Here is a 27887-nt window from a genome sequence, read left to right on the forward strand (position 1 = left end):
CCAGGGACAGCAGGGACACAGTACCTGGTCACCTCATCACTATCCTCAGTGGCCCAGCAGCTGACTGATCTCCCAGGCACCACATGGTGCTGATCACAGCACAGAGAAGGGCACAGCTGGCCTGGGAGAGGAGCCATGTGGTCACATCCATAAGGTGTGGGCCCAGGGCTGTGCCTGTGGGGTTTGTTTTGTTTTTTAAAGATTCCCTCCAAGAGTCTGTCTACTCAGGAGCTCTCCTTGGCTGGGCTCCCCCAATCCTTTCCTGTATCCACATGAAAGACATTTCAGAGGCAGCATCACTAATCTATTCCTTAAGGTAAAGGATTTGTTTTGTGGTTTATGCAGATGATAAAAATTCTACTGACGAAAACAGTTTGGATGTGCTTCTGAGATACAAAAGAAAACCAAGTCGTCCCATGAGACCAAGCTTGGGCCAGTTGTGGACAGTGACGCTTCTTCACATAACATGAGTCCCAGGGATAGAAGGACTTATAAAACAGGACACAGCACAGGGATAGGAGAACCGAGATGCCGTTCTGGACATAAGCAGATATAAGAAAGTATTGCTTGAACTTTTCCAAGCCAGATACTGCTGATTAACTAGCAGTGCTTTAAAAGGAATGCCCCATTTCAAGTCTATTTTTTATTATTTTTAAGTGTATGTGTAGGTGCCTGTAAGACCAGGGGAGGTGGGGCTACCAGTAGTTGTGTGCCACCTGGTGTTGGTGCTGAAACTGAAACTCTGGTTTCTGGAAAAAGTGCATGTAAGGGTTTAACCACTGAGCCGTCTCTCTAGCTCACGTCTTTTTTCTTAAGTATTAAGTGTGAGCCTCCATAGCTGACCTGCAGCTGCGTATCTGTAAGTAGAACAGCTCACAGTGCATATTTCACAGTATTTGAGGTTTGGAAATTTGATCAGAAGAAAGGCTCAGACCTCTCAGGAAGAAGCCTTTGCTACTAACAAAAATGTACCCAAGCTTCTCTGCTATAATTTATTATTAACAATTTATTAATGCCGTTTATCCAGTCTCAGAGGTAGCCCTTGAAGGGAAGAAACTTTTGATTTGACCCTTTTTTCTAAGATTTTTGTTTCAGGACCTGAATTAAGAAAAATCAAAACAAAACAAAACAGAAAAATTAAGAGATGATTTTTTCTTTCTCTTGAAAGTTTAAGAGAGATTCTCAGTTCATCTTTTCATGACTGGAACTTTCTAAGACAAACCACAAAGCCATATACCAAGCAGAAATCAGAGAACGAAGCCCAGTCCCCATCAGCTGCAGGTGGAAACCACGGAGAAGCCAGCACAGCAAGTGGCTCATGGTTAATACCTCAGGTCTGTTCTGAGAAAAGATGCCGATGAACTGCTCTGAGCAAGGTTTGAAACCCTTCTGGATCAGCGCCGAGCCTATGCACTCAGCCATTTCTGCAACCTTCAACAAAGGGAGGCACAAATTAGGAAAAAGCAACATTCTCACTGCAAGCACCTTAAAAGCTCACCAGGTGATGTTCTGGTGTCTCCACTGCCAGCAGAGCTTACAGAGGAGGAGAGCTGTGACTCCCTAAAAACTGCTCGCACAACACAAGGTTTTATTCACCACAATTATTGAGGGTTTGCAGGTCACAGATGAGTACACACCAGGGCCTTCCTATACAAGTATGTTTCTATTTCAGTGTTACAAAATGACAGAGATGACAGGGATACTGTTTCCTTTAGGGTGGGGTGGGGATTACTGCTTGTTAGCAATGCTGGGGAAGAATCCAAGGCTTTATGCACCCTAGACCAGCATTCTGACACAGACCTCGTCCCCCCTTCTTGACTTCTTCGATTGCTGCAGATCAGCCAAACTCACAACCCTACCTCTCCAGCTGCTGAGATGACAGGCATCACCAGGCCTGGCTAGATTTTTCTCTCAGCATTTTTAAAAGACTAGAAAAGTGACCAAACACCTCAAACCTGTCATTTGTATAAATGTAGAAACAGCTTTTTAAAATAACAAAAGAAGACTAGGGCTTTTGTTTTTCCTATTTGTTTGCTCCTTTCTGAGATAGGGTTTCTTTGTGTAGCCCTGGCTGTCCAGGAACTCGCTCTGTAGGACAGGCTGGTCTCCAATATACAGAGATCCACTGCCTCTGTCTCCCGAGTGCTGGGACTAAGGGTGTGTGTCACCGTGCCCAGCTAAGACTAAGCTTTTGTTATTGGCCTCTACAATTTCATTCCTGAGGATTTCTTTCTGGTAAGTAAAACAGTCTTAGAAGGAGATTTTTAAAGACCTATGTGCAAAGATAAAAATTTCAAAACTCACAGCAGGGTGGCTAAGTTAAATGACAAGAACACCCGAAAAGGTACCTGGCAAATATAACCACTGTGAGAAATGCTCCAAGCCCAGGGCAGTGCTGGTAATCATGGTAAGAGGTAAAAGTGTAGATGAAAACATACATCTATCTATCTATCTATCTATCTATCTATCTATCTATCTATCTATCTATCTATCTATCTATCTATCTCTCCATGGCTACCCTCTTGCCACTCCTCATTAATTTCATTAAAATGTAAATCTTAAAACAAACATGGAGTTTGCTATTCTCAACAGTATTTATAAGGTATATCCATGCCAACAGGAAAACCAGCCACGCCTCTCCTTCCCAGGAGTCCTATGGTTCTGGTACACAACGCCATCCCAGCCCTACCTAAGGGAAGCAGCGTTGTCACCCACACACAGGCCAGGTGACGGCAGAGTGGCAGAGCACCTTTTGTTCCTGCCTGGTTCCCAAGTCTGGAGATTGAGAAATGTCTGGGTTGTTTACAGGGCTTGCTGGGGCCATACACATGTTTATGTTTCTAGAAAGATGGTTCATTTAGCTCTTTAAGAAAAATGGCAAAGAGATTCTTGCTTTCCTAAAAGTCTTGTTAGGCAAGTAAAAAGTAAAGTAAGATTAAGATCTCTGCAAAGCCAAAGCTGGCTCCAGTTAAATCCAGCTCTGTGCCCTCTGCCAAGCCTCCAAGAAGCCTCAGGCTGAACTGCGCACATCACTTGGCAACGCCTTCAGAAAACCTCAGGGATGCTCAGTGTGCCTTGACCACCAATCCACAACAGACACCTTCTTCTCTCACCCACGAATCCATCAGAGTCTGTAGGGTCCTGTCACACACTGCCCTGTGTCCAACACACAGTCTTGCTATAGAGACTCGGGAGACTTGCCATAGAAACTGCCTTGGTGTTCTGAGGTGGTCTCGTTCTGTAGCCCAGAACAGGACTCTGCCTCAGTATATATCTAATCAGCCAGGAACTCACGAGGATCCTCCCAGCCCAGCTTCTCCAGTGCTAGGGACACAGGCACGAGCTAGCACTGACTGATGGGAAAAACTGGACAGAAACTGTTCTGGGCTTTGGTAAAGCCAAACAGAAAGGGAACTCTCCCGTCACGTGAGCTCCTGGCTCCTTCCACAGGCCACAGGCAAGGCACTACAAAGCCCATCTCTCTTGTCTCTCTTGAGAGTCAGACAACTACTACCCAAGCAAAGCACTGGACATTTTGTCTACTCTCTGAGGAGGGAAAAGGAAAAATACAGGGCCTCAGCCTAAAGAGCTCTGACGGGTGCTACTCCCAGTCCGGGTTTGTGGTTCCAAAGAACTTCTCCCTCCATATCCCCCCGCAGACAAGCCTGCTCCTGAGAACACTGAGGGAGAAAGCCAGTTTGTGTTCAAGGGTGTCACAGGATTACCTGGCCCCAGAACAAGCATCAGTGGAGTCTAGGGACAAAAAACCGTTTCCTGGACAGCTGTGTGGAAAAAGGAAGCCAGTTAAACGGCACTGCAGCTGTGCCTGCCCATCCTGAGGCCAGACCGGAAAAGCGGCACCAGCTTTGATTCTGTGTAGTCATAAAGAAAAGGCGACACCTTTCTGCTCTGAGACCCACTACTCACAAACTGACTTCACGACACAGCCACCACAAGCAGCGAAGGGAGTGAGTGCCATGTGTGAGACTATCCAGCTTTAGCTGTGTGCAGACAGACAGGAGTCTCCTCAGAACGCCTGAGCTTCCCTATGGCTGCCACATCAGAGAGTGGGCCAAAGACAGGACCGAAGAGCAGTTGTGGACACGCCCACAGAAGAGGCTCTGGTTGTGTTCTGACACTCACTCTATGTGAGCATGGGCAAGTTACACCTTTTGTGGGATACATGTTTTCCTCATCTATAAAATAGGGGCCCTTCACATTGGGGTTTCTAAGTTTCCTAGCAGCCCCCAGGCAAAGACAAGTCATCTTATGATGGGAGGGGAGCATTTGCTTCTGGAGATTTCTAGAATTTCTAAAATTGTCTGAAATATCATACTTCACAATAATGAATACAGGTGCTTTAATCTGTAAGTTAGCCTCAGTTTCCCTAGATTCTCTACATTCTGTTTCTCCTCAGATGCTCAGTGGAATGAGTTTCCAAAGCCCAGCACACGTCCCACCCAGCCAGCAACCACTCACCAGTACGCTGGACCAACCTACAGAGCCAGTCTTGTGGTTTGAGTCTGAAGTGGTTCCCAAGGGCTCATGTGTTTAAACACTTGGCCCCTAGCTAGTGGAGGAACTCTGGCAAAAGGCTACATGCCGCCATGCTGGCAGCTGTAGGGTTTTGACTGGTCCTGCTTCTTACGAAGTTTGGCTTTCAGGACTATCAACTTGCACAGTCAGGCACCGTGCCTTCTCCACCATGGTGGACTGAACACCCAAAACCCGAGTTGAACACCCACAAACTGAGTCCACATCAACCTCCTCCATTCAGTAGCTTACATTGAGATTCTGGTCACAGACATGAGGAAAGTTACCAGAGCCAGGGTACTTACCTGTTTGTAAGAAATCCACTCATATGGCTGGTTTGGCTTTCTAGAACCTAAACAAGGGCCATCATCTACAAAAAGAAAAAACAGAGATGAGGCAAAAGACGGCCTTGACCTTTAACCTACTCCCGTATCAATTTATTTGCTCTTCTCCTTATTCCTTACAATATCAGGAAGATTCTACTCTTCAGACTAGAAACGCTGAGTTTAGATTAAAAATGGTTTTTTCCCCGGGAGTTTGAAGTGATTTTTATGTTTGTTTATTTGTTCTGTTTCTTTTTCTTTCTTTTTTTAAAAAAAGATTTTATTTATTTATTTTATGTATAAGTACACTGTCGCTGTCTTCAGACACCAGAAGAGGGCATCGGATCCCATCACAGATGGTTGTGAGCCACCATGTGGTTGCTGGGTTTGAACTCAGGACCTCTGGAAGAGCAGTCAGTGCTCTTAACCGCTGAGCCATCTCTCCAGCCCCTTTGTTCTGTTTCTTAAACAGAAGGGGGTGCAATAAAAACAGGAAAAAGGCAAATAGAAATGACTGACATTTTGTCAGTGGTTTTGGGGTTAAGACGAGGTCTTTCTAGTATGTGGCTCTGGCTGTCCTAGAACTCACTCTTTAGACCAGGCTGACCTCGAACTCACAGAAATCTACCTGCCTTTGCCTTCTAAATGCTTGGGACTAAAAGTATGCGCCACCATACCCACTTAATGTCATTTTTAAGAATGTTTAACACGTGACTTTTTCTTTCATGCCAGTGGCTGAGTGCAGAGAGACTACTGTGTTTTAGAGGAGGCAGCCAGCAGAATTTCTAAGGAAGCTTCAAGCATTCCAACTCAGAGTGAAATATTCACCTACAGGCCCCGTGTTGGGGTAGGGTGTGCAGGAGATAGGCTTTTGAGAAGCGATGGAGTCCAGTCCTATGGACTGTGAGCACATCACTGGGTTAATCCCTTGATGTGCTTATAATGCAATGGCAGCACTGGGAAACATCCTTGAGGATAATTTCTTGCCCTGGCTACTTTTTGCATCCTATTCCAGCCCCAATGACTATCCCCAATCCCCCAAAGAGAAGAAGGGAAGAAACATGACGAGGTCACAATGTCTAGGTTCACCAGTCCGCTTCTGAATTGGTAAAGGTTTTCTGATTTGAGATGGCGACTTGGGAGAACTGGCAAGGAAGACAAGAGAGTGGCTTCACCAGGGCCTAGACAAGACAATCACCTAGGTTTATGCCTAGAGAAGTGTGGCACACAAGTGGATTCAAGTAACAGTCAGGAGCTGGGAAAATGGGAGGGTACAAAAGCTGGGCTCACTGATTTCTCTGTTATCCTGATAAACAGACCTGACAGAAACAGTCTTTCTTCCAAGAACTGCTTCAGCTTAAAGCACCGTAACCAAGGCTGGGAGGGTAGGTGCGGTCATCAGTACCACTTCTCAGATGAGAGACCCCTCAGCCTTAGGAACCAATGCCATTTTATTCCTCAAGATCTAGGACTGGCAAACTGCGGGCAGGGCCGCAATGAGCCAATGGATGTTGCTGTGCACAGTGTTAGTGAGCACGGCCTAACTCGCCCGCCCATGCATGCAGAAGCAGAGACTGTGGCCCAGAAAGCCCTAAGCCTAACGTATGGACTGTTGGCTCTTTACAGGCACAGCACACTGATCCCAGCTCTACAACCGTCAAGCTTGAGTGCCAGCTCGCCGGAGAACTTGAAAAGCATCCATGCCAGGCCCTGCTGTAAGAATCTTTTGATATAACTGGATAAATGTGAGCAAGAATTTCAGTATTTTTAAAAACGTGCTCCCAGGCAGCACTGATATACAGTTATGTGCACCTTAAAAATTTGAGGTTTAAGAGGGCGAGAGAGATGGCCCGGTGGTTAAAGCATTGGCTGCTCTTCCAGAAGACCTGGGTTCAATTCCCAGCACCCACATGGTGACGTATATGTATCTCCAGTTCAATGTGTCCACACCCTCCCTCTTCTGGCTCCTGTGCGTACTTCATGTAAACAGTACACAGGCAAAACATGCTCGTAAAATTCACTTTAAAATTTTTAAATTATATTTAAAAAGCTCTTGGCTGACTTCTCCTGCTCCTGAAGAAACTTCCGACCATCCACTCAAAATGTTTGCTCATCTGTAAGATTTTAATCCTGAGACATCCTACGAACAATAAAGTTTAGGATTAAATGCTTCTTGATGGAAAAAAGAAGCATTGACTTAAAAGCAGCTGCCTTTAATGAGTGTATGTTAAGAGAGCGTGAGCTTCCTTCTGTGATTTATTGAGGATCACTCATTTTCCATTTAGACAGGTGACAACAGAGTGGGCAGTTGTCTCACTGCCACAAGTACAGTGTAAGCTGCACACTCCTAGATAAACCCATTCTCTGCCTCCAGAGGCAAGGCTGTGTATAAATTACAACACATATTTTCATGCAGCTTAATGCTGGCTGACTCCTTCTTCTCAGGGAGACTTACCGTCATAGATAAACTCAGACCTTGATACTAACTTCAAAAAGTCCATGTATGGACTGATAGACAAGGAAGTCTTGTCTTTACAGTGGGCTAATAAGCCTTTTATAGGAATGTTTGTCTGAACACAATAGGCTGAGTCATCGGACCATACCACTGTCGTGCACTAAATGGCAGGTACTTTGAGTACACACACACTGCTTGCAATGTATCGTGGGGCAGACAGAAAGCAATCTCTCTGGTTCTTAACAGGAAAATCACAATCATACAACCAGTGGCAAAAATAGAAGCTAAAGTGTGGATCTTAAAATCTATTTCTAAGCTGGGCAGTGGTGGTGAACGCCTACAATCCCAGCATTTGGGAGGCAGAGGCAGGTGGATCTCTGAGTTTGAGGTCAGCCTGGTCTACTGTGAATGAGTTCCAGGAAGGTCAGGGCTAGCCTTCCCTCCCCCCTCCCCCCAAAAGATCTATGTCTGTAGATGACCTTAGGAAAAGCAAAAATAATCCTTAAAAAGAATGTGTCTTTCTTCATGGACAATATATTGAGTATCTAGTGTGGACAGGTCCTATGTCAGTGCTGCAGGGAGGGCAAGTGGCAGACCATGTTCTCAAGGAGTACAGGCTGGAGGGCAAAATCAGGCCAAGCCAGGCTAACACCTCTGTATGTGAAGGGAGTGTTGCAGAGGCAGAGTTTCCATGCTGAGAGGAAAGGGGGATGGTGCCCCACTGGAGCCAGGAGAGAAATGATAGACTAGGAAGACATTTGTTTATAGAGAGAAAGACATGAAATCAACAGGGTTAAAAGACCACTAACAGGTCAAGACCAGTGAGTGGGAGTGGCCAGGGCAGGATTATGATGTGTGTGGAGGAGGACTGATTCAGGGTGGGGGGATGGAGAGAGGCTGGAACGGAGGCAGGTGATGGATAGATAGCAAGGGTTCTCTAGGGTGTTTCTGATGGGTGAACTTCCCTGCAAAGTCAGTATTTCTCTCACAGTACAGATGTTAATGGTCCAGTAAGTAAATGACAGGTCAGGGCCAATGAAACATTTACTTTCAACTACAGGAAACATCGTAGCCCAGTACATGCAACTCTCCATTAAATATAGGATGCATTGTCCCTATGTCAGAGAACATCTGGAGAGCCCTCTAAACTTTGAGATTGTTTCCCAACACATTACAGGAGACAGAACACAAACAATGCTGGGTATGTGAAACACTGGCAGATGTGCCCTTCTGAAAGGAAGGCTGCTCATTCCTCATGAGAAGCAACAGTGAAGTGTCAGTCCCAGTATGCAGCTATGCACTTACTTGACACCTGAATCCCCCTCTGGAAGCCATCGTACATCGTTCTGACATCGTCGTAGTAGTACAGCAAGAGCTTGTCGTCCTCAAGGACTGCTGATCTTCGGACACCCTCAGTAGTACCCTATTGGGAAGGACCGGGGTAGCAGGGTGTTAGCAAGAAGCCCACAGCATGGTGCCTTTAAAGAAGTGTTATGTTGTGGCCAAACGACCCTAATCAACATGCCAGTATTTCCCGAGGCTTGTCACCTATCTGTCATACAAACACACCTAAAAGCTTCCGTCCTAGCAATTCTCAGGTAGATAATAAATACACGGTAATGACTAGTGGTCTTGACACTGTAAAACTGCTCCCTGTTCCTATTTCACCTTCAGTAACACTGTCAGTACATGCCATCTCTATTTGTCAGTTAGCTGTAGAATAAATACAGGCTGTTGTGCAGTGACTAGCGCTGAGTGAAGGAGTGCTGACGTGCTGATAGTGTACGTCAGCCGGTCCCTTGAAGAACTTCGGTGACTCTGGAGAAGCAAGGCTAAGTACATGGCCATGAATAGAATCTTAGGGAAAGAAAATGGAGAGGATAGAGGAGGAGGAGGAGGAGGAAGAGAGGGAATAGGGGGAAGAGTTGCTGCTGCTCACAAATTTCTAAGGACCTGTCCTGGCAGACAAAGCCAAAGAGAGAGCGAGGACAACAGAAAAATGCCCCCACTACTTTACAGTCCTTAAACTGCATCCACCAGAAGAATGTAAGAAGATGCTACTCGGCTTGGGAGGAAACAAGAGAGCGCTCAATTTTATGTCCATGAGTCACCTACACTTGAGGTTCCCTGTTCTCTCTCATTACCGACGGTAACACAATCCATTAGGACCTTCAGTCCCTTAAGTGGCATCTCAGGGTTAAAAATCACTGGCTACTGATTATAAGTCTGAGCAGATGCAGGTCCTCCCAGGTGTTTATTTGCAGCTGGGACAGGTGTGCGTCTGCTGCTGAACACCTTCTGCTAAGGTGACTCCACCTGCTGGGGCCTGAGTCCAACTGCCACGCACAGGGCAGGGAGTCAGTTCTCGGTCTCCTGCAGCAGCAGCAGGAGCTGAGCTAAGACCATACGCATATACATACGGCGGTCCAGATAATCACAGGAACCCCTCAGACATTCTTTCTACACTGGTAGATAAGGGCTCAACTACTGGGTGAGAGTCTACTTCTTATTTCATGGCTCAAAGAGGGCCCTTCACATTTACAGCACCAGGGAAATCCTTGAGGGAAATTAGACAAGAGAAGAGAACTTCCAGCACCACAGGAAAGGATTGTCCAAAAAGTGGAAGCAATCACTCTGGCTTGAGGTTTGATGAAAGAAAACAGGAAACTGTCCCTAGCAAGTGGGGTCAAAGAGCAGTCAGAGTTGAGAGGCTCAGGGTTCAGGAAGAGACAACACTGAGGCTTCCTAGTGAGAAGTCTACCTAAGGCAGAACCAAAACAAACAAACATACATCAAGGACAATTTGGAAGAGAAGACAGGGGGTCAGAAAAATAGGGAACCAGGAAGGAGATGAGAGGAGGGGCTGCAGGGAATGGGGAAGCAGAAGGGCCATGCGCCATAAAGTACTACCTCTTTGCCCTGGGCCCACCCTACTTTCCCCACCAAGTGAAGGGCAAGCAGTCTGGCTGCTCATGGGGAGGTCCTCATGATACTCTGCTCAAGAGTATCATGGTGACCTGGAACCATTCACAGCATTTCTCAGTACAAGATCCTCTCTTTAAAAGCAACCATGAGATCTGCATTCCAGAGCAGCTCACACAGCTGTCAGTGGGACAGTTGGGAGGACGTAAGGAAGGCAGGGGAGCCTGGGACTTGTGCTATGGTTTGAATCGGAAATGTTCCCAAAGCCTCATGTTTTCAATGCCTGTTCCCTAGCCAGAGCTGTCATTTTGGAAGGCTGTTGAGAGCAACAAAAGAGTTTTCCTAGGGTGCTTTGCCAGCACAGAGCTCCAAACAAATATGTTTTTCCAGGTTCTCCCACCTTGGAACCAAGAGGCCACTGCAGCCATGGTGCAAGGGGGCAGAGCAACTGCTCAAGCTGACAGCAGAAACTTGGTGTTATTCATGTGGTCCTAGTTTCGTGAGCATGCAGCATGGAAGAATTGTGGTAGCTTCCAACAAGGTGTTGAAGATAATCTTGTGAACCAGGCAGGGTTCCCATGAGTCCCAAGGTTCACAAGGGTCAGAATTGCTGCAAGGAGCCCCCAAGGTCTGTGGATGACGTGACGAAGGTGAGACTAAGTTCCAATGGAGTTCCAGGATGTTGGCGATGACAAGAGCATCTACAGCACATCTATGTGCCGAGGACAGCTGTAGCACAGAATAGAGCCAGGCCAGGATGGCAGCTGTGGAAGACACACGTGGAAGAGACAGGCTTCCCAAGCCTACTGCAGCACACATCACAGCAACATGTGCCTCTCATGCTGGACATGGAGCTACAGGATTTGATGTTTGCCCTGCTGGCTTTGGGCCTGTCCTTTCCCCAGCCCCACTATGTCACCATTCCTCCCTTTCCGAATGGGGGTTTTGACTCTGTGTCATGGTATACTGGAAGTGTACAGTTTCTGTATTTCCTAGAAGCTCATAGCTAAAAGACTGCTTTGGATCTCAGTGAAGATTCTGGAATGTGAATTTCTGGACAGTGACTAAACTGTGGGCTGTGGGACTCTTAAGTTGGACTAAATGTATTTTCTGTTGTGAGATGGCCATTAGCCTTTGGCGGTCCAGGGGTAGAATGCAATGTTTTGAATCTGGACTGATAGCCCACAGACTCATGCTTTGATTATGGGTTCTCCAGTTAGTCACTCTAAAAGAGACTTAGGAACCTTTAGTAGGTGGGGCCTAGCAGACAGATGTGGATGACCAGTGTAAGTGTTTTAAGGTGTATCTGGGTCCCAGTTTCTGGCTGGCTCTCTGGTTTCTGTCTCTGGGAACATGACAAGCTTCTGCAGCCACAGTGAACTGAATGCCCCCACTGCCTTCCCTGCTGTGGCGAAGGAAAGCTCTTGAGACTGTGAAGCCATTTTTATTTCTTCCCTTAAGCAGCTGTGCCAGATGTTGGCAGTGCAGAATTAACTAATACATCTTATCCCCAAGTGGTCAGAGAGCCTCCAAGGAATCCTGGCAAATCAAAACAATACAAGAAAAGACAAGGACACACAAGAGTAGGTGTGGACCCTGAGGGGCAGGTATAACAGGTCTGTCTTTGTTAGAAATAAGTTCTGGATCTCAAAGAAAGAGACTGCCATTCCCTTGAAGTAGTCAGAGGAGGCAGACTTTACTCTTGGTCAGTGGTCACATACTAACGGGGAACACAGAGACAGGCTTGCACTTGGTAGTGGTGACGTGTCCTTACCCCATTGGTGAGAGACAACCTCACGGCCTTATTTGATTAGCTAGTCTGTATTAGAGTCACAAAATTCCTGGACTGCAGCAGGGGGCCTTTGTGTAAACAAAGGTTTTATCAGGCTGGAGAGGTGATTAAGAGATTTGCATAGAAATCTTAAAGGGTAGACAAGATAAAAAGCTTTATAATATTTAATAGAAAAGACTCATTTAATATTTCTTACATCTTAGATACCCAGGTCTACAAAATGTAGACTGACATTTGTTGGGAAAGAGATGATGAAGGTTGGACCAGAAACTCGTGGTTGAGATCGGCCAACAGGGTTTCAACAAGTCAGGCACCCAAGTCCAGCCCTAGAGTCTGAGAAGCAGAATCCTAGAGACAAGTCCTCAGTGCAGGAGTAGTGAAAGTCCAGCACTACAGAAAGAAACCCACCACAAGTATAAACGGTGATAGAAAACGTTGTGGGAAGAGTCTAGAGAGAAAAAGATTTATGTGGGAGGGGGCAGGAGCCATGAGCACCATGATCTGCCATCTAACAAGAAAGGGGAGAATCAAAGCATGGAGAGTCACAGACCCGAGTCCAGGGCAAGTCTGAGAAACACAGGGCGTTTCCTTAGCTAGTGACGAGCATGGCCACCCGTCAGGAGAACTCTGTCTGCTTCCCAACCCTCCAAGCGCTGCCCTAGAGCAGAGGCTTTCAAAACTCGGGTTGTGACTCTTGGGGGTCAAATGACCTTTTCACAAGGGGTGGCATGTCAGACACTTACACACGCCTCAGAACAGTAGCAAATGACAATTGTGAAGTAGCAATGAAATAATTTTATGTTTGGGGTCACCACAATGTAAGGAACTGTATTAGAGGGTTGCAGCATTAGGAAGGGTGAAAGCCATTGTTTTAGAGGGTCACCGAATAACGAACCTTTAGCTAAAGATTTCTACTTGGTTTAAGCCTTCAGTGTTACTTAATCTTCAGGTGTGGGGACAGATGGAGATAAAACCAGCAAAGCAAATTGGAAGAGGCTGACTGCGCTCCCAGTGAAGCCATCATCGTGACAACATAACCCAAGGATAAGGTGTTTATAGTATTCTAATTATTAGCAATTAAACTAATTAGCAAAAGCTTGATAATAAAGCAGTAAGGAGATGCCCAAGAAGAGACATGGAGTATAGGGTGCAGGTGAGACTGGGCAAAAGGCCCCACTGCCCTTCGACTGTAAGGGAAGGGCCATGACCTGGAGAACACAATGTGTAGGGATGTGTAGGGGACCAGACAACAGGAAGCACTGAGTTTTGCAATTCACTCTATGGATGATCACAGATTCCCCTAAAAAAATCGTCGTCTTGGATAGGTGGAAGTGTTCCCTTTCTTACTGAATAAAAATGCTGCTTCCCTGGGGTCCTCCCCTCTCAGCATTATACTTGCCACTGACATCTGCCACTTGGCATGTGCCTTCCCTGCCCAGTCCACCAACTCGTATTTCTTTTCAGGATTAAAACTGCTTTTCAGCAACACTAGGTTTTAAGTGAGATCTCTTAAAGGCCGGCCTGTGGGGGGAACCTACACTCCAGTGACCTCTGACTGGTAATGGACAAAGTATTTAAACAACATCGCTAAACAGTCTTACCAGGTGAAGGACAGAGGCGGCGGGGCCAGGGTCATGCTTACTGTTTAACCAGAAAACAACCCTTGAGCTTTATTCCTAGAGGCAAATCGGGGTCAGAAGTGTCACCCCACAGGCAGGGCTGGATCTCCACCAGCTGAGGGAGTACTTATGGAGTCTCCCACAGCCTGCCACCTCTCAGTAAGGATGGGCTTGCTGATGTCTTCTCCCTTCCTGTTTACAAGGCAGTGAGGCAGAGTATCAGATCCAACTAGCCTGCTGTAGGGTTCTGCAAGCAGGCTGAGCAGACAGAGTCCAGACAAACATCACCCTCTAATCCTCAAAGCCCTCGGTGCTTTTCAAACCTAGTTAATTCTCTACTTGCTAATTTCCTGTGTGGCCCACTCTTCCAGTCAGAGGATCCGTTTAGGAGAAACTGGGGTAGAGACAGCACATGACCAAGTATCACCAGAAGAGAACTCAGCACACACTGCTCTGGTAAAGACTCTGTCTAGCTATGCAGGGCACACAAGGCACTGGGCTTCACCTCTGCCTGGCCAAACGGGACCACAGCTCCCAGTCCTACCCCATGTGACTGACTACTCGGATGTTGGTGTACACTAGGGATTTTTGTCAGGAAGCAAATAGCAGTGACAATTCTCCCCCTCCCCCCAATTTGGCACCTGTTAGCCTCATTGGTGGGGGGTGCTATTTTAAAACTTAAATATTATAGAAATTATTTGTCACTTCGGTGTGCATATATGTCTCTTGTCTAATGAAGCCTATAGCAGGTGGCATCATTTGTACAAAATCACGCTGTCAGACCCGGTTTATTATATTCCTATGCAATTAACTCTCACTTTTCTTGGTTATGGAGAACTTAGCAACATTGCCATAGGCAGGCATACATATAATATGTACATACATACATATAACATATACACATACATATATAATATATACATTCATACACATATTTCATATGCATTGTTGTTTGGGGTTCATTTATTTATTTTTATGTGTATGAGTGTATCTACAAATGGTTGTGGACGACCATATGAGTGCTGGGAACTGAAACCCAGTCCTCTGTAAGAACAGCAAGCACTCTTAACCACCCCACCATCTTTCCAGCCCCAACATGTAGCTTTTTTAACACTAATAATCGACTGCTCTCTTTCCTAAGACATCCTCCTAATCCCTCTGTAGCCTAGAGATGGTGTGAAGACCAGGCGATTTGCCCTGAGCTGCCAGTCATCCCCACCTTCACCCACAGAGCCTCCAGGCCACTGCCACTGCTCATGACCAGCCTGACCCTTCCTTCTCCCTAATCCAAAGCCCCGGGTGTCTGCTGCATGTATTCTGAAGTCAGCAGACTGCTCATACAAGTACCTTAAATTGAGGTTCCAATGGATGGGTATAAAGAGAACAACATTCAGAAAGGTTTTCATGTTATTAAGAAGTCTGTTAAGTTTGAGAAAGGTGCTGAAGTCACCTAAAGGTGGGAAAATACCGACGCCTACAGACTTCCAGCAGACCTCCGTGATCAGAGGCACCGGGAATGCTTGCTTTCCCTCTTATCCCCAGTCTCGTGAAGACTGCCTGCTGAAGACTCTACCGGATGCCCAAACCCCCTTCAGGAAAATGTGTTCAGAAACTCTCTGGGTTTGTGTGAGGGCAACCCTGGGCTCATCTTTATTCGACCACTTGGACAATTATCAAGACCAGGAAAGAACAGGCTATGGGAAACTGTGAGCAGGATCCTGCAGTGACAAATAGTAGGCCAAAGAAAGTGGCTGCCTAAGAACAGGGCCCGCAGACAATGACAGACAGGAAGCCAGAGTTTTGATGTACGAAGGGCTTCTGAAGGCTGGTGTCCCACGGAAGCCTCCAGCCCTGCACATGTCCACCAATGGCTCTCTGTCCCAACACCCAGAGGTGAGAATTAGTTTATGTCTACCAATGACTGCAGAGCAGTATTTATTACGTCAGATTTATAAATAGCTGTAGAAATAACCACATGCTGCCATGGTCCCTAATATCGCTGTTTCGCTCAGTACACAATTGTTACTTCCCCTTCAGTTAAAGTCACTTGTCCTCATCTTACAACTAAGTGGCTCTGACATTTCCACAGACCTTCAGGCTTCTGTCGGAGGTAGCCAGAGACAGCACAATTCAACCCCAATCTCGTTCCATAGCAGCTTCCACTCCAGTTTGATTCTGGCTGTCTGCCTCCCAGCAGTATTTGAGGCTGTCCACGTCAACCAGCGCTCCCTGGCTCTGAGCTTGTCACGGGCTTTCCAGGTCAAAAGGGCATGGCCAGTCTTGGGAATTTTGTCATCATTACCTTCACAGGGCTGGACTTATTTTATTGATGCAAGCATGGAACAAATGTGTTTTCATAAAAATGTACAAGTCCATGACCTGCTTGGTCTCTTGTGCTGAGGAAATTGCTTATGCCTGTGTGTAAGTGGGCCTTCACACTTATACATGGGTAAAGACTGAGTGTGTGGAAGAATGCTCCGACCGACCACATGGAAAAACCTCATTCTACAACATGTTCCACAGATAAGTCTAAGTATGGACCAGGTCACTGTTTCGTGCTGCAGTGTGTACCAGAGCTCTTATTTTAACAATGGTACTTGACCTCTGTCACAGATAGAGGTCCCTGAGCACTTCCTCTCGCTGGACAGAGGCTTCACACGGACAGCAGCCCGTCCTGTCCCGGGATTATGTACATCCTGTATCTGAAGCTTAAGTACTTGCTGAATGAATGCAAGTCTGACAACTGGATTCAGTGAGTGGAAGGAACTGCAGGAAAAGCGGCACCCTCTGTGTTAGACTCAGGTATGAGGGGGACCCGCTAGCACGCATCCCAAACACCGTATCATTTTCTGTGGAGCTAAGTCACAGCAGCTTTGAACCCAAACAAAGTAACAAGCCTAGATACTGAATCTACTATGGCCTGTGGTTTGGTCACCAGAGGCAAATTCCACTGTAAGTTCTGATAGCCTAAAAACTGTTTTAGAAAGGCTAAATGCCTATAAGTATAACTAACTGGAGGGAAAGTAAAGCTAGTCTCCACTGAGCTGCCTTCTGCCCCGTGGTAGTCGCAGGCCTCGCTAACCTAAGGCAGGCAGCGCACTCAGTACTAGTGTGCGCCTCTCTCCTTCCTACTGCCCGCTGCAGTGATCCAGTGATTCCCCAGATCTCTCTCGTCTACACTTTGCAGCAGGTTATGTCCCCTATCCTTGAAGCCTCACAGGTGGGCCGACTTTCTCTCCAGCCATATCTGTGTCCAATCTGCATCAAGGGTAGGTCCAGGATAGACAGAAGCACTGGTGTTTCACAACTCTGTGCCTTCCTCCATTCTCCTCCACACCCAGCCTTCAGATTCTTCAATTTGCAGTCTCAGAATCTAACCACCATTTATCTTTCTTTGCTTCTGTTTTGTTTTGACAGGATCTTGCTTTGTAGCCAAGGCTGCCCTCAAGCTTGTGATTCTCCTATCTCAGCCTCTTCCTCGAGTGCTAAAGGCACAGGCCTAACATGTTCATTTTCAGAAGAACCTCTGCCTGAGTCCCAAGGCTCCAGCATGGATCCTTCAGATTTTCCTGGACCCACCTAGTCTTCCTTTACACGGTAATCCACTCTCCTCCCCAGAGCCCTTGTTCTAACACAACTGACTAACACTGAACACACCACAGGCCAAGCCGGTGGATGTCTTCCAAGCTGTGCTCGACAGGGTTGTTATTTATGCTTTTCAGATATAATGTGTGGAGGTTAGACGAGGCATCATGCCTGTCATGTCTCCGTCTTCCAGGCCCTTCTTGTCAGGTTCAGAGGAAACTCCACTTCTCCAAACTGATGCTCAGACAAAAGCCAGCATTCCTCAGGAACTTATGAAGCCTGTTTTGCTATTTCCCATATCACTGGCAGAAGGGAACTCAAACTTAGGAAGGACAGGCGAAGAAAATAAGAGACCATGTATATCAAGTACAAAAGTAGTTTAAACAACAACTCACCCTCACAACCCCCTTTTTAGATGCCTGTTCATAGTAACTGAGTAGCAGAAGCAGCAATCTGCAGCAGGAGTTCCTCCCGGCCCTGAGGGGTAGGCTGGCCTTTAGGTCACCAAGGCTCACCACAGGTGAGCTGTAACCACACATTTGGGCACAGGGATCTTGAAATAGAGCCTGATGGAGTCATCCTCAGTACAACTACTTGGCAGAGCTGTACTGCCTTTCCTGATGGGTCCACAGTAGGGCTACTCACATCCTCTCCACCACCCTGGTCACAGACAACCTTAGGGTGTGACTTATACAGAGCTAAGGGACAGAGTGGGGGGATGAGCAGCACCTGAACCCGTGTGCACTCATCCGTCTTAGCATCTGTGTAAAGCTGCTGGCACGGAGAAAGTGATAAAAGCCGCGTGAGCTGGGAGGGGCAGGACCAAATGGCAGGTCAGAAAGTGGCGCTCCCTTGCTTTCAAAGTAGGAACAGCACCCCCTCCCCAGTCAGCCCCCAGACTGTTGCCAGGGGTCAGCATACCTTGGGAAATGAGCAGGATTTGTCTTTCTTGCCAACAGAGGCCCACAGAACAATCCATAGTGTAACACTGTGTCTATAACTACTGGGTTCCCGGACTCCCAGTGTGTTTAAACCTAAAATTTTATATTTTAGTTTTTAAAAAGCAAAGCAAGCTCTTTCATAGATCGATTCATGAGATCTCTGAGTTCTGAAACTCAGATGTGAATCTATTATACGCAAAGAAAAAAATCAGAACCCCTGTATACTGAGCAGTAAAGTTATTTCAGTGTTCTGTTTATCTGTAGTTTTAAACTGCTCTTCAGGGAACTTGTATGATTCTTTTAATAAGAAGCAGTCACTTCATGCCAAGACGGAACTTACAAACACACATACACACTGGGTGCTGGAGAGGCGGGTCAGTGAAGAGCACTTCCCATTCTTGTAGGGACTCAAGTTCAGTTCTCACACCCACACGGCAGCTCACGACATCCGTAACGCCATTCCCAGAGAGGATGGCATCATCTTTTGGCCTTTGAGAACAGCTGCATGCGACACTGTACACATACATACATAGACACTCATACACATAACAGAAGCATAAATAAATCTTTCTGCACACGTCCCCACAACATCTCCCCTAGTGAGAACCGGGCACTTCCAACAGTTACTGCTGAATTATTAGTGTCTAAACCTTGCGCTTGTCACCTGCCCTTTAAATAGTGACAACGATGCTACTTGGAATGCCAGGTGCTATGCAGAAGAAGGGAATTCCACAAAACCATGCCAACCTAAGAAAAAATGAAATCCTTCTGGTGGTGTGTGGTAAGCTAGGAGGAAGGCCACTACATTCCCAATGGGAATGGAATAGAGAGCCCAGTTTTCTCAGCAGCCCAGTTTTTCCCTGCCTAAATCTGCCACAAATTACTCACACATTTGGTATATTTTAAGAATTTTATATTAGCAAATCCAAGAACTTGTTTAAAAAAAAAAAAAAAAAACCAAAGAACTAAAACCCCGATATCAGCTCAAAGCTATCATTCTAGCCTGGGCTTTCTGTGGATGGCCACACTGGCCTGCTACAGCGACCAATCTGGGGAAAATGTTGATGGGAGACCTTTAACTTCTCCATCTAAAAGTAGCAAATAAAGCAGGTCTGTGTTTCACAACCTTCCTCTGGGCGGAAAGTAATAAACACTGAAGGCTAATTCTGACCAGAGCAGAGGCACGAGAGCGGCTGTGAAGCAAGGGCAGCTGAAGGCTTTCCAGTGCGTATGGGTTTGTCCTTGCTTTGTTTTTTAAAGACTTATTTAGTTAGTTAGTGTATATGAGTCTAAGAAGTCAGTAGACCCCATTACAGATGGTTGTACACTACAGTGTGGTTGCTGGGAACTGAGCTCGGGGGCTTCAGGAAGAGCAACCAGTCTCTTAACTGCTGAGCCATCTCTCCAGCCCCCGGTTTGTTTGCTTCTTTGTGAACTTTGGAAAGAGGCTAGGGAGGCAAGGATGAAGAGACAGGAGCGCTGAGGAGGAACAGTCATAGAAGGGTCTAGAGGCTTCTCATGCCATCCCACCCACGCTCCCCAATCACATACGGCGGGGTTTGGTGTGTGGCTATTGCCTGCCTTCAGTTTGTCCAGGCCACGACAACCTGGCACTCATGACCAAGCACAGGTGCCTTAACTGTTTGTCTCCTCATCCCTATCTGAGACACTGTGGCCATGGTGATCTGTTAAATGCCAGTTTTAGCCTTACCCTATGTGAAACCAGAGTCCCTTTTAAATGTGTGTGAAAGAGTTCTTACAAATCCCACATGCCACAAAAAATATTCCCTGCAACATCTGGTGACTCTTCCCATGGGCCAGGCTCCATGTTCTCTCTCTCCTCCTGGTGGAATTTTTTATTCCCACCGGGAACCTAGCACAGGGGAAGTTGAGGAGATTTCAGGATGTATCTTCAGCGTAACTGTGGAGAGACGCCTAACCTACCTCACCTTATCGTCCCTGTGCCCTGTAATTTGGCTTCTACATGTGTTTACTACCCCACCACCAGCAACTTCTCTTTGTAAACTGCCCTCACCACCAACCAATGAGGTTAAACATGAAGGGACGCCCAGCAGGCGGGTGTGAGGGTGGGTGGTGTGAGGGTGGGTGGTGTGAGGGCGGGGTGGGACTCACCGTTACTTCCACAGACTGCATGGACAGATCACATGGTGGCTTCAGGGCCTTCGGCCGGGTGGCATACCAGAAGGTGGTGAGCGCTGCAAAAGCCCCGAAGCCCATGAGTGTGTTGGTTGGAAGGGTACGCACGTACTGCCGAATGTCAATCAGCTCTGGCATTCGAAAATACCGGAACAATTCGTGGACTTCCATAGTTCTGTGTTGGCGCTTCTCTAGGCAGAATTCTGTTAGAAGAGAAAGGTGCCATGTTCATTCAGGAGGCTCACCCAAGCCACTCACTAGTGCTATGCTCTGGCCAATCAACACATTAATCCCCAGTCAGATGGGCCAGGTCTTTCCCCCACAGAAAACTTTCATTTTTCTGGTAACATTTTAATCATTTAGTTTGGTTCCATTTCTCCATTGTATTGTGTAAGAAAAAAAGTTTTTATTAGCCACAATCAAAAGATTTGACTTGAAGAATTCTTGCCATAAGATACTCCTATGTCCAGAAAAGAAATTATACCTTTGTCCTTTCCCACCTACAAACACACTCAACCCTCATTATCAAGGCCAGTGGGTAGTGTGAATGCAGAGCATGAACAAGCCCAAACCACCTAAGGGCCATCAGGTGCTGCATCTGCCAAGGTCCCAGAACGAGTTCCCCAACTGGTAAAACAGACCAGCCTAAATTTCAACATGTCTCTCAGCTTCCCAACGGGAGTGGCTACATGTCAGGAGATCCCATGATTGGCTTTTCTAATTAGATTACTTTCCTTCCTATTCCCCAAGATATAACTAAAATGAAAAAAAAAATTGGTGTGCATTCAGTGAGAATTTAAAACAAATGCCAGAAGAGCAGACAGGGGTCATGGAACTGCATTTGTGAGAAGGCGGTGGTGATGACACACTCTGGAACAAGGGTCTGCCTTACTGGCACTGGAAATAGCTTACCCTCTGCCTTGCTGAATGTCGGTCTGTCTCTGCACATGGAAATAAAGACAGTACCCATAACAGGGAGCTTTTGGTACTACTAAAGGATTCCCAGTGACAGCCGAGGATGGTGCCCCACACACGAAATTGTTCAATCAATGTGATCCATGGTGATCATTTCCCCTACCACAGCTCCCTGATTAGTCCTGAGCTCAGAGCACTGAGTTACCACGATAATAAAAGTGCTTACATGAGAAAGCAAGATACACAGAAGAAAACTAGGTAAATATTAATATAAATCAAAGCCCTATTTTATTGCATCTTATAAGCAATTTATATGGAGAGTCGTCTAAAATAATTAATTGTGCACCAGAGAGAAAGACCAGTTCTAATTTACAAGCTTACTGATGAATGATTGCCTGCAAGGCTGGCTCACAGCAAAGGAAGAAACGGCAGAGCCCAGAGACTGCGCTGAACTCCACAGCAATGCACTAAGCGCTCTCTCTGCTACTCCAAGCTCAGACAGCACACTGTCCTTTGAAAGTGAGGTCACGGGACTGAAGTATTTTTTTGAACTCTAGAAATCATCCTTTCAGATCAAATTCACACTATTATACAAGTTTCCCCCACAGAGTATCAGAGTAACAAGCTGCTTTTCCTAACCAACAATATGACCGGACCCAAGATAATGACGGATTCACCCAACTTGTTCAAGCTTGTGCTATGGCTCAAATTAAGAGTAAGCACACACACACATGTGTATGTGGGTGCATACACACACACACATACACACACACACACACACACACACACACACACACACACACACACAGAATCACAAAGTTAACAATGCTAACAGGTAACAGATAAACCAGTCTCTTCAGATTTTAATTCTAGAAAGAAAGTGCTCGTGCCTACAAAAGCACTCACCATCTGTGCCACCGACAGCTGACTGCTAGGTGACACACCACAGCAGAGTCAGAAAAGGGCAGTGAGGATGGGGGCGGGGTGGGGGCCAGGGCAGCTCAGCGGGTGCTTACCAGGCCTGCCAAGGTCTTTCAGGGCATCAGTCACATGCCGAGTCCTACACTGCTGCCCACTGGGCTAAAGGTAACTAGCAGACAAAATCCATTCTTGACTTCTTAGGGGCACAGAGGGTGGAGGATGGGCCAATGAGCAGCTGGGAGGAAAGTCACCCCACCGCTCCACCCATGGGCAGGGAGCAGCATCAGTGAGTGTTGCTGCCAGGGGCAGTTCTTCAAACAGACACTGTTTTCATCTTGTTCGGCTTCCCAATAAGAAGAAACAATGGGTAGGGTTTTTCTGATCTTTGTTTTCAACCACTGAAGTGAAGGACAGGAGCTGTCAGGTGGGATTTCTAACCGCCTGAGACAGCTTGGAGAGAAAGATCCCAAACCACACTCAGCGTAGCTGTTCTAGGTGCTCTCATAGGCACTGAGCCTTCCTGTAACTCTGCTCTAGGTGCTCTCATAGGCACTGAGCCCTTCCTGTAACTCTGCATATCTGAGTGCCCAGGGTGTACCGAACTCCGTGCTCATGATCAGGCCATCTTTTCAATGGGTTAACCACCTAATGAGGAGTAAATAAAATGACATGAGCAAACCTACCAAGCCTCAGGAAAGGCCCTTCTGGGAAACAGAAGCTGACACTGAGACTTCAAGGATAAGCAACTAAAATCAGGCTCAGGTTGTCCTATTGGCACTGGCCACTGAGACTTCACAAACAGTCTTCTCTGTCCTTCATTCTGAGTCTGAGGAGGCATCACCCACCTCGCACACACACCAGGGTCCCTTCTGTCCTCAGTGTTCAGGGAGCCATGGCCACAGCACCAAGATTTGTGGGTTTATAGGAATTGACTACAGCAGAATTACATCCTTGGGTGAGACTATCAAACCACCTAAACAAACAGTCACACACGGGATTAACTTATCTATTTTAAGCAGTGGCAGCTCAGATAGAGAGAGTGCATTATGCAAAGAAAGTTTAATGAGGCTAGGAAGAAAAATGTTTTAAAAACTGAGAATCATTTATAACACGCATGCAAGAACATATTATTAGATGCTAATCTGTAATGCTAAGCATTTAAATCCAGCGAGATCCTTACATTTAGTAGGTGATAAGGACAAGCTATAGCCATTTAATCCATGCTAGGAGCCAGGTACTAATCTGCAAAATTGGTAAGGCTTACACTAGAATGCATGCATGAAGGCATGAAGACGAGAGCACATTATTTAGTTATGTCAAGAACAAATACTTAGCAGTGATCACCTTATAAACCTTTTCTCTTCCACTTGAACGCTGCTAAGGAATAGCTAATCAGATATTTAAAAAAAAGAGGTGGGCGATCAAAATGAGACAGTGTAAACAGCCATTTTGTGCTCCGTGTGAGGACAGATACCATACTTAAGATTAAGTCCTGAAAGGTTTTTGAGCCCTTGCTAATAAATTGCTAAAACCAAGAGACATATATGTTCTTCAGTCAATGGTGTTCTGTTGGGAATTTTCTGGGATTTTTTTTTTCAAAAGCAAATTTCCATATCTACATCTAGCAGTGCTCAAAGCTCAGGCACATACATCTCGCTGTTATCTGCTAATAACAAGATTCAGTTGGCTTAAAGTCTTAGGAAGACATGTGTCTGAGTGTGGAACATACAGGCTTGCAGACAAGCAGCTGCTCCTCCTGCTACAGCCACTCCTGGCACCCCTCCTCCCCTGCTTACAGAATGTGCCTAGGGGCTGGAGAGATGGCTCAGCACTTGCTGCTCTTCTAGAGGACTGAAGCTTAGCCCCGGCACCCACACTGGGCAGCTCATGACCTGTTTCTCCAGCTCTACAGAATTTCACCTTTCCCTGGCCTGTTGGCACCCACATACATGCAGCATACAATACAGACAAAAACGGACATTTTAAAAAAGCATTTCTCAGCTGGCCTGCCTGAAATCCTCTAACACTAGAGTCAGAAACCACAGGATGATGGGAAAGTAACAACAATGAAAGAGAGTGCCCCAAGCTCAGCAAAGAACAGGAAGAGAGGGTGCCTCTGGGTGTGTGTGTGTGCAGAGACAGGGAACAGGGGAGAATGATGCAAACTCGATGGGGTGGCTGTCAAAACCCAGCCACGCTGGAACCCTCTGCCAAAGCTTGAATGGAATCACCATTTAACTAGATTTACTTAGTGCTTCAAGGAGTTTTCACATCCTGCATCTCTCTGGAACATCGTCATATAAAATGACCATGAGGAAAACCAGAGCCAGAAACAGAAAAGGCTTCTCAGAGATGTCTGTCGGAGCAAGACACTAACCCGACCCTAAACCCAATTTACATGAAACACTCTTCCTCTTGGCTATCCCGACCCGCTCACTGAGAACATATAAACGGACAGCTACACAAGGACGGCAAATACCCTGCCTTCCACCAGCAATACTGCTATGTGTTAGAAGACCCAAATCTGAAATCCGCTTGCATTCTCGACGGCTTACAGAAATGCTACCTCGGATCCCGTCTCCCTGGCCTCTGCACATATGGGTTCAGTGCCTACTGTACACAAAGGTTCACCCCTTACCACTATGTTTGCATTACAGAACAAAATGTAGCTCAGAGCCAGAGGTGATCCACAGGGGCACTGTTCTCCCTAAGGACACGGGGAGACGGGCGTGTGCACACTCACACGCCCACACACACACACATACACACACACACACACACACACACACACACACACACGCACGCACGCACGCACGCACACGTGACGCTCAAGTCCTGCAGAGTAATACTCTTCTACTTACAGTAGCATTTTATTCTCTGCTTGTGATCTAGATGTTTCTCTCCTGCGGACGGTCCTCGAGCTTCCATTAAGCTGAGTAACAGCAGTTTGATGGAAGGTCCCACTAGGAATGCAGACCTCAAACAAACCCACACAAATTGCACGTTTGCCCGACTGCAGCAAATTGAGAAGTCCTGACATCTTTCCTTAATGCAGCAAGCCAAGCTGGCACAGTGCTGCCATTCCCTGCCCCACCTCCTCCCCTGACACAAGAAGCTATTTACAAGGCTGAAAGTGCCCCCTTTGTCCTGTACGAGCTGGGCAGAGCTCAGGCCCCAGGAGGAACAAGAGAGGGGCAGCGAGGCCATTTGCTGCTCTTTCAGTCTGCCACTCCAGAGTCACTGGAGCCGTGCTCCCTAACCCGGGCTGGCAAGCTACCTAAAGCTAGATTTGTTTAAGCCATAGCCTAGGAACCAAAGAACTGTCCCCTGGAGAGAAGGGAGCACTGACTATTAAACAGATGGGAGTTGCCAGGTTGAGGGGAGGCAGGGGCTGCTGACCAAACCCCATGCCATGGGACTCTCCCACACCTGTGTCCCATCTTATTAACCCAGGGGACTACTTAGGTGATTCTCGGACCCTCTGCACAAGTATACATGTGTCTCCACAGAGAACCCATTACTCTCTCCCGCCACTTTGGGGCTTTTCCGGTCAATCAACTATAAAAATACCTTAGACCAATGAATGGGATTTTCATTTTTATTAAAGTGACTGACCTTTGATTACCAAGTTAATTTCCACAAGTATCCTGTGCACTGTATGGGTGCATCAGCCATCCATTAAAAAGCCTATGGCCTATGGCTTAGGCAAGAAATATAGGTGGGGCATTTGGGAGGAGAAAATATTTGGGGACGGAGCCCGAGGTAGGAGTGCCTCCCAGAAAGAAGTGAGGAGCTGGATGCATGGTACCTGAGAAGAGGTAAGCAACCAGTCACAGGGCAAAATGTAGGATAAAATAATTGGGTTATTTTAGTTAGGATCTAGTCAGGGCAGAGCTATATGGCTATGGTATTTATAAACATATTTTGAGTCTGAATCTTATTTCTGGGAACATGGAGCTGGAAGAAAGAACCAGGGTGTAACTACAACCTGAAGTGGAGATATCTTTTTAAAAACTTTACTAATTTTGTGAAATAATGGAGTCAGGTTGAGTACTCCTGTACTCAGGCTTTCTGCCAATCTCTCCTACAGTTCTCAGAGAAAGAACTGAATACACAACACATTTAGAATCAAATATAATGCGCTACTATTTTTATCCAGTAAGAGTAAGGCTATAACAGTGGTTATAGGTCATACATGCAACACCCCCAGTATATCCCAAACATAGTATATCAACTTGAAAAAGATGAATTTCTATGGACACACATGGGATTGGTTCAAATATCTGTTCATAATAATCTCCATATTCATTAGAATCATATATAGATAAGCCAAATGACAAACTAAATTACTTAAGGAATATTGCTTAGGCTTGCCTATCTATCCACCCACCTACCTACCGATCTATCAAAGAGGATCTTGCTACATAGCCCAGGCTGGCCTTGCTACATAGCCCAGGCTGGCCTCAATCCTCCTGCCTAGTCTTCCTAGTAGAGTTCAGAGGCATCATTTTCCAGACCACTTTTTCAGGCTCTACCATTTTCTGTGAAATATCTCGATATTTTTCCCTTTCACTTATTTAATTTGGATAATTTTTGAAAACATATATGCATCTATCACTAAAAGCAACATTCCCTCCATTACAGGAACACATTTAATTATGGATCAATATATCCTTGATTGATTTTTAAAGTGATTTTCAACATTTGCCTTTGGAAGGTCCAACACCAAGAAGTAATTCCCTACTACCTATTTCTCTTTGTGTTATTAAAGTCCACCAGTTCTTTTACAGAGACCTAAGAGTGGATGCAGGAGAGATGCTCCAGGATCAGGTGCTTGCCCTACCTGATGAGGCTCAAAGTGACTGACAGTACACAATAGAACATTGGTGAGACTTGTAATAAGAAGACTGAGTAAGGGACCAGAGAAAAGGACTGTCCTTGTAGTAAAGTACAAGAATTATTTCCTACTTAGAGGAAGAACAACAACTAAGAAAAACTTAGACCTGGTCTTGAGACTTGAAACATGAACACAAGAAAGAGGGCATAGCAAGGGAGCAGTACAATAGATGGTGACAAGGACGTTAAGGGGAGCTACATGGTAAAAGTCTAAGCTGGCCCTCAAAAGGTAGAGACAGAGACAAGAAAAAAAGCAACTCCCTACTTATGTCTAACACTATCAATAAATAAACCAGGAACAAACTAACCAAGTTAAAGAGGATAGAAGGAAAAGGGATGATATTCAGCAATCAGTTGAGTTATAAATTTTTTAAAGATTTATTTATTTATTTTTATATATGTGAGTACACTGTAGCTTGTCTTCAGATACACCAGAAGAGGGCATCAGATCCTATTACAGATGGTTGTGAGCCATTATGTGGTTGCTAGGAATTGAACTCAGGACCTCTGGAAGAGCAGTCAGTGCTCTTAACTGTTGAGTCATCTCTCCAGCTCCAAGTCATGAATTTTTGTTTTTGTTTTTCCTTTTTAAAAAAAGACTTAATTTATTTACATGGGTACACTGTAGCTGTCTTCAGACACACCAGAAAAGGGCATTGAATCCTATTACAGATGGTTGCAGGGAATTGAACTCAGGGCCTCTGGAAGAATAGTCAATGCTCTTAACCTCTGAGCCATCTTTCCAGCCCTATTTTTGTTTTTCAAGATAGGGTTTCTCTATATAGCTCTGGCTCTCCTGGAACTAGTCCTGTAGACCAAGTTGCCCTT

At 46.1% G+C, this 27887-nt stretch overlaps 2 protein-coding genes across 10 annotated transcripts in view; one reads left to right on the forward strand and one right to left on the reverse strand.

The window, feature by feature from the left end:
• Erich1 (glutamate-rich 1) overlaps window positions 1-27887 on the forward strand; it is a gene marked incomplete at its 5' end in the record, with an annotated part of 52793804 nt that overhangs the window by 23010087 nt on the left and 29755830 nt on the right.
• The window catches only part of Acsl1 (acyl-CoA synthetase long-chain family member 1), a 66080-nt gene that overhangs the window by 23862 nt on the left and 14331 nt on the right, over window positions 1-27887 (reverse strand). For 4 of the 10 annotated variants that reach the window (XM_087587478.1, XM_087587486.1, XM_087587480.1 and 1 more), the window contains exons 2-5: window positions 20304-20530; window positions 8617-8734; window positions 4839-4903; window positions 1330-1431 (exon numbers count right to left, since the gene is read on the reverse strand). In XM_087587478.1, coding sequence (XP_087443604.1) covers window positions 1330-1431; window positions 4839-4903; window positions 8617-8734; window positions 20304-20498 — 480 coding nt within the window. In that variant the 5' untranslated portion in view covers window positions 20499-20530. Of the gene's footprint in view, window positions 1-1329; window positions 1432-4838; window positions 4904-8616; window positions 8735-20303; window positions 20531-20811; window positions 20928-22148; window positions 22176-22258; window positions 22335-25024; window positions 25135-27887 lie in introns of those variants that run through there. The other 6 variants (XM_087587479.1, XM_087587487.1, XM_087587484.1 and 3 more) reach the window with 5 other exon arrangements.

Source organism: Rattus norvegicus, chromosome 16, assembly GCF_021556685.1.
Source record: "Rattus norvegicus strain SHRSP/BbbUtx chromosome 16, alternate assembly SHRSP_T2T, whole genome shotgun sequence".
NCBI lineage: Eukaryota > Metazoa > Chordata > Mammalia > Rodentia > Muridae > Rattus > Rattus norvegicus.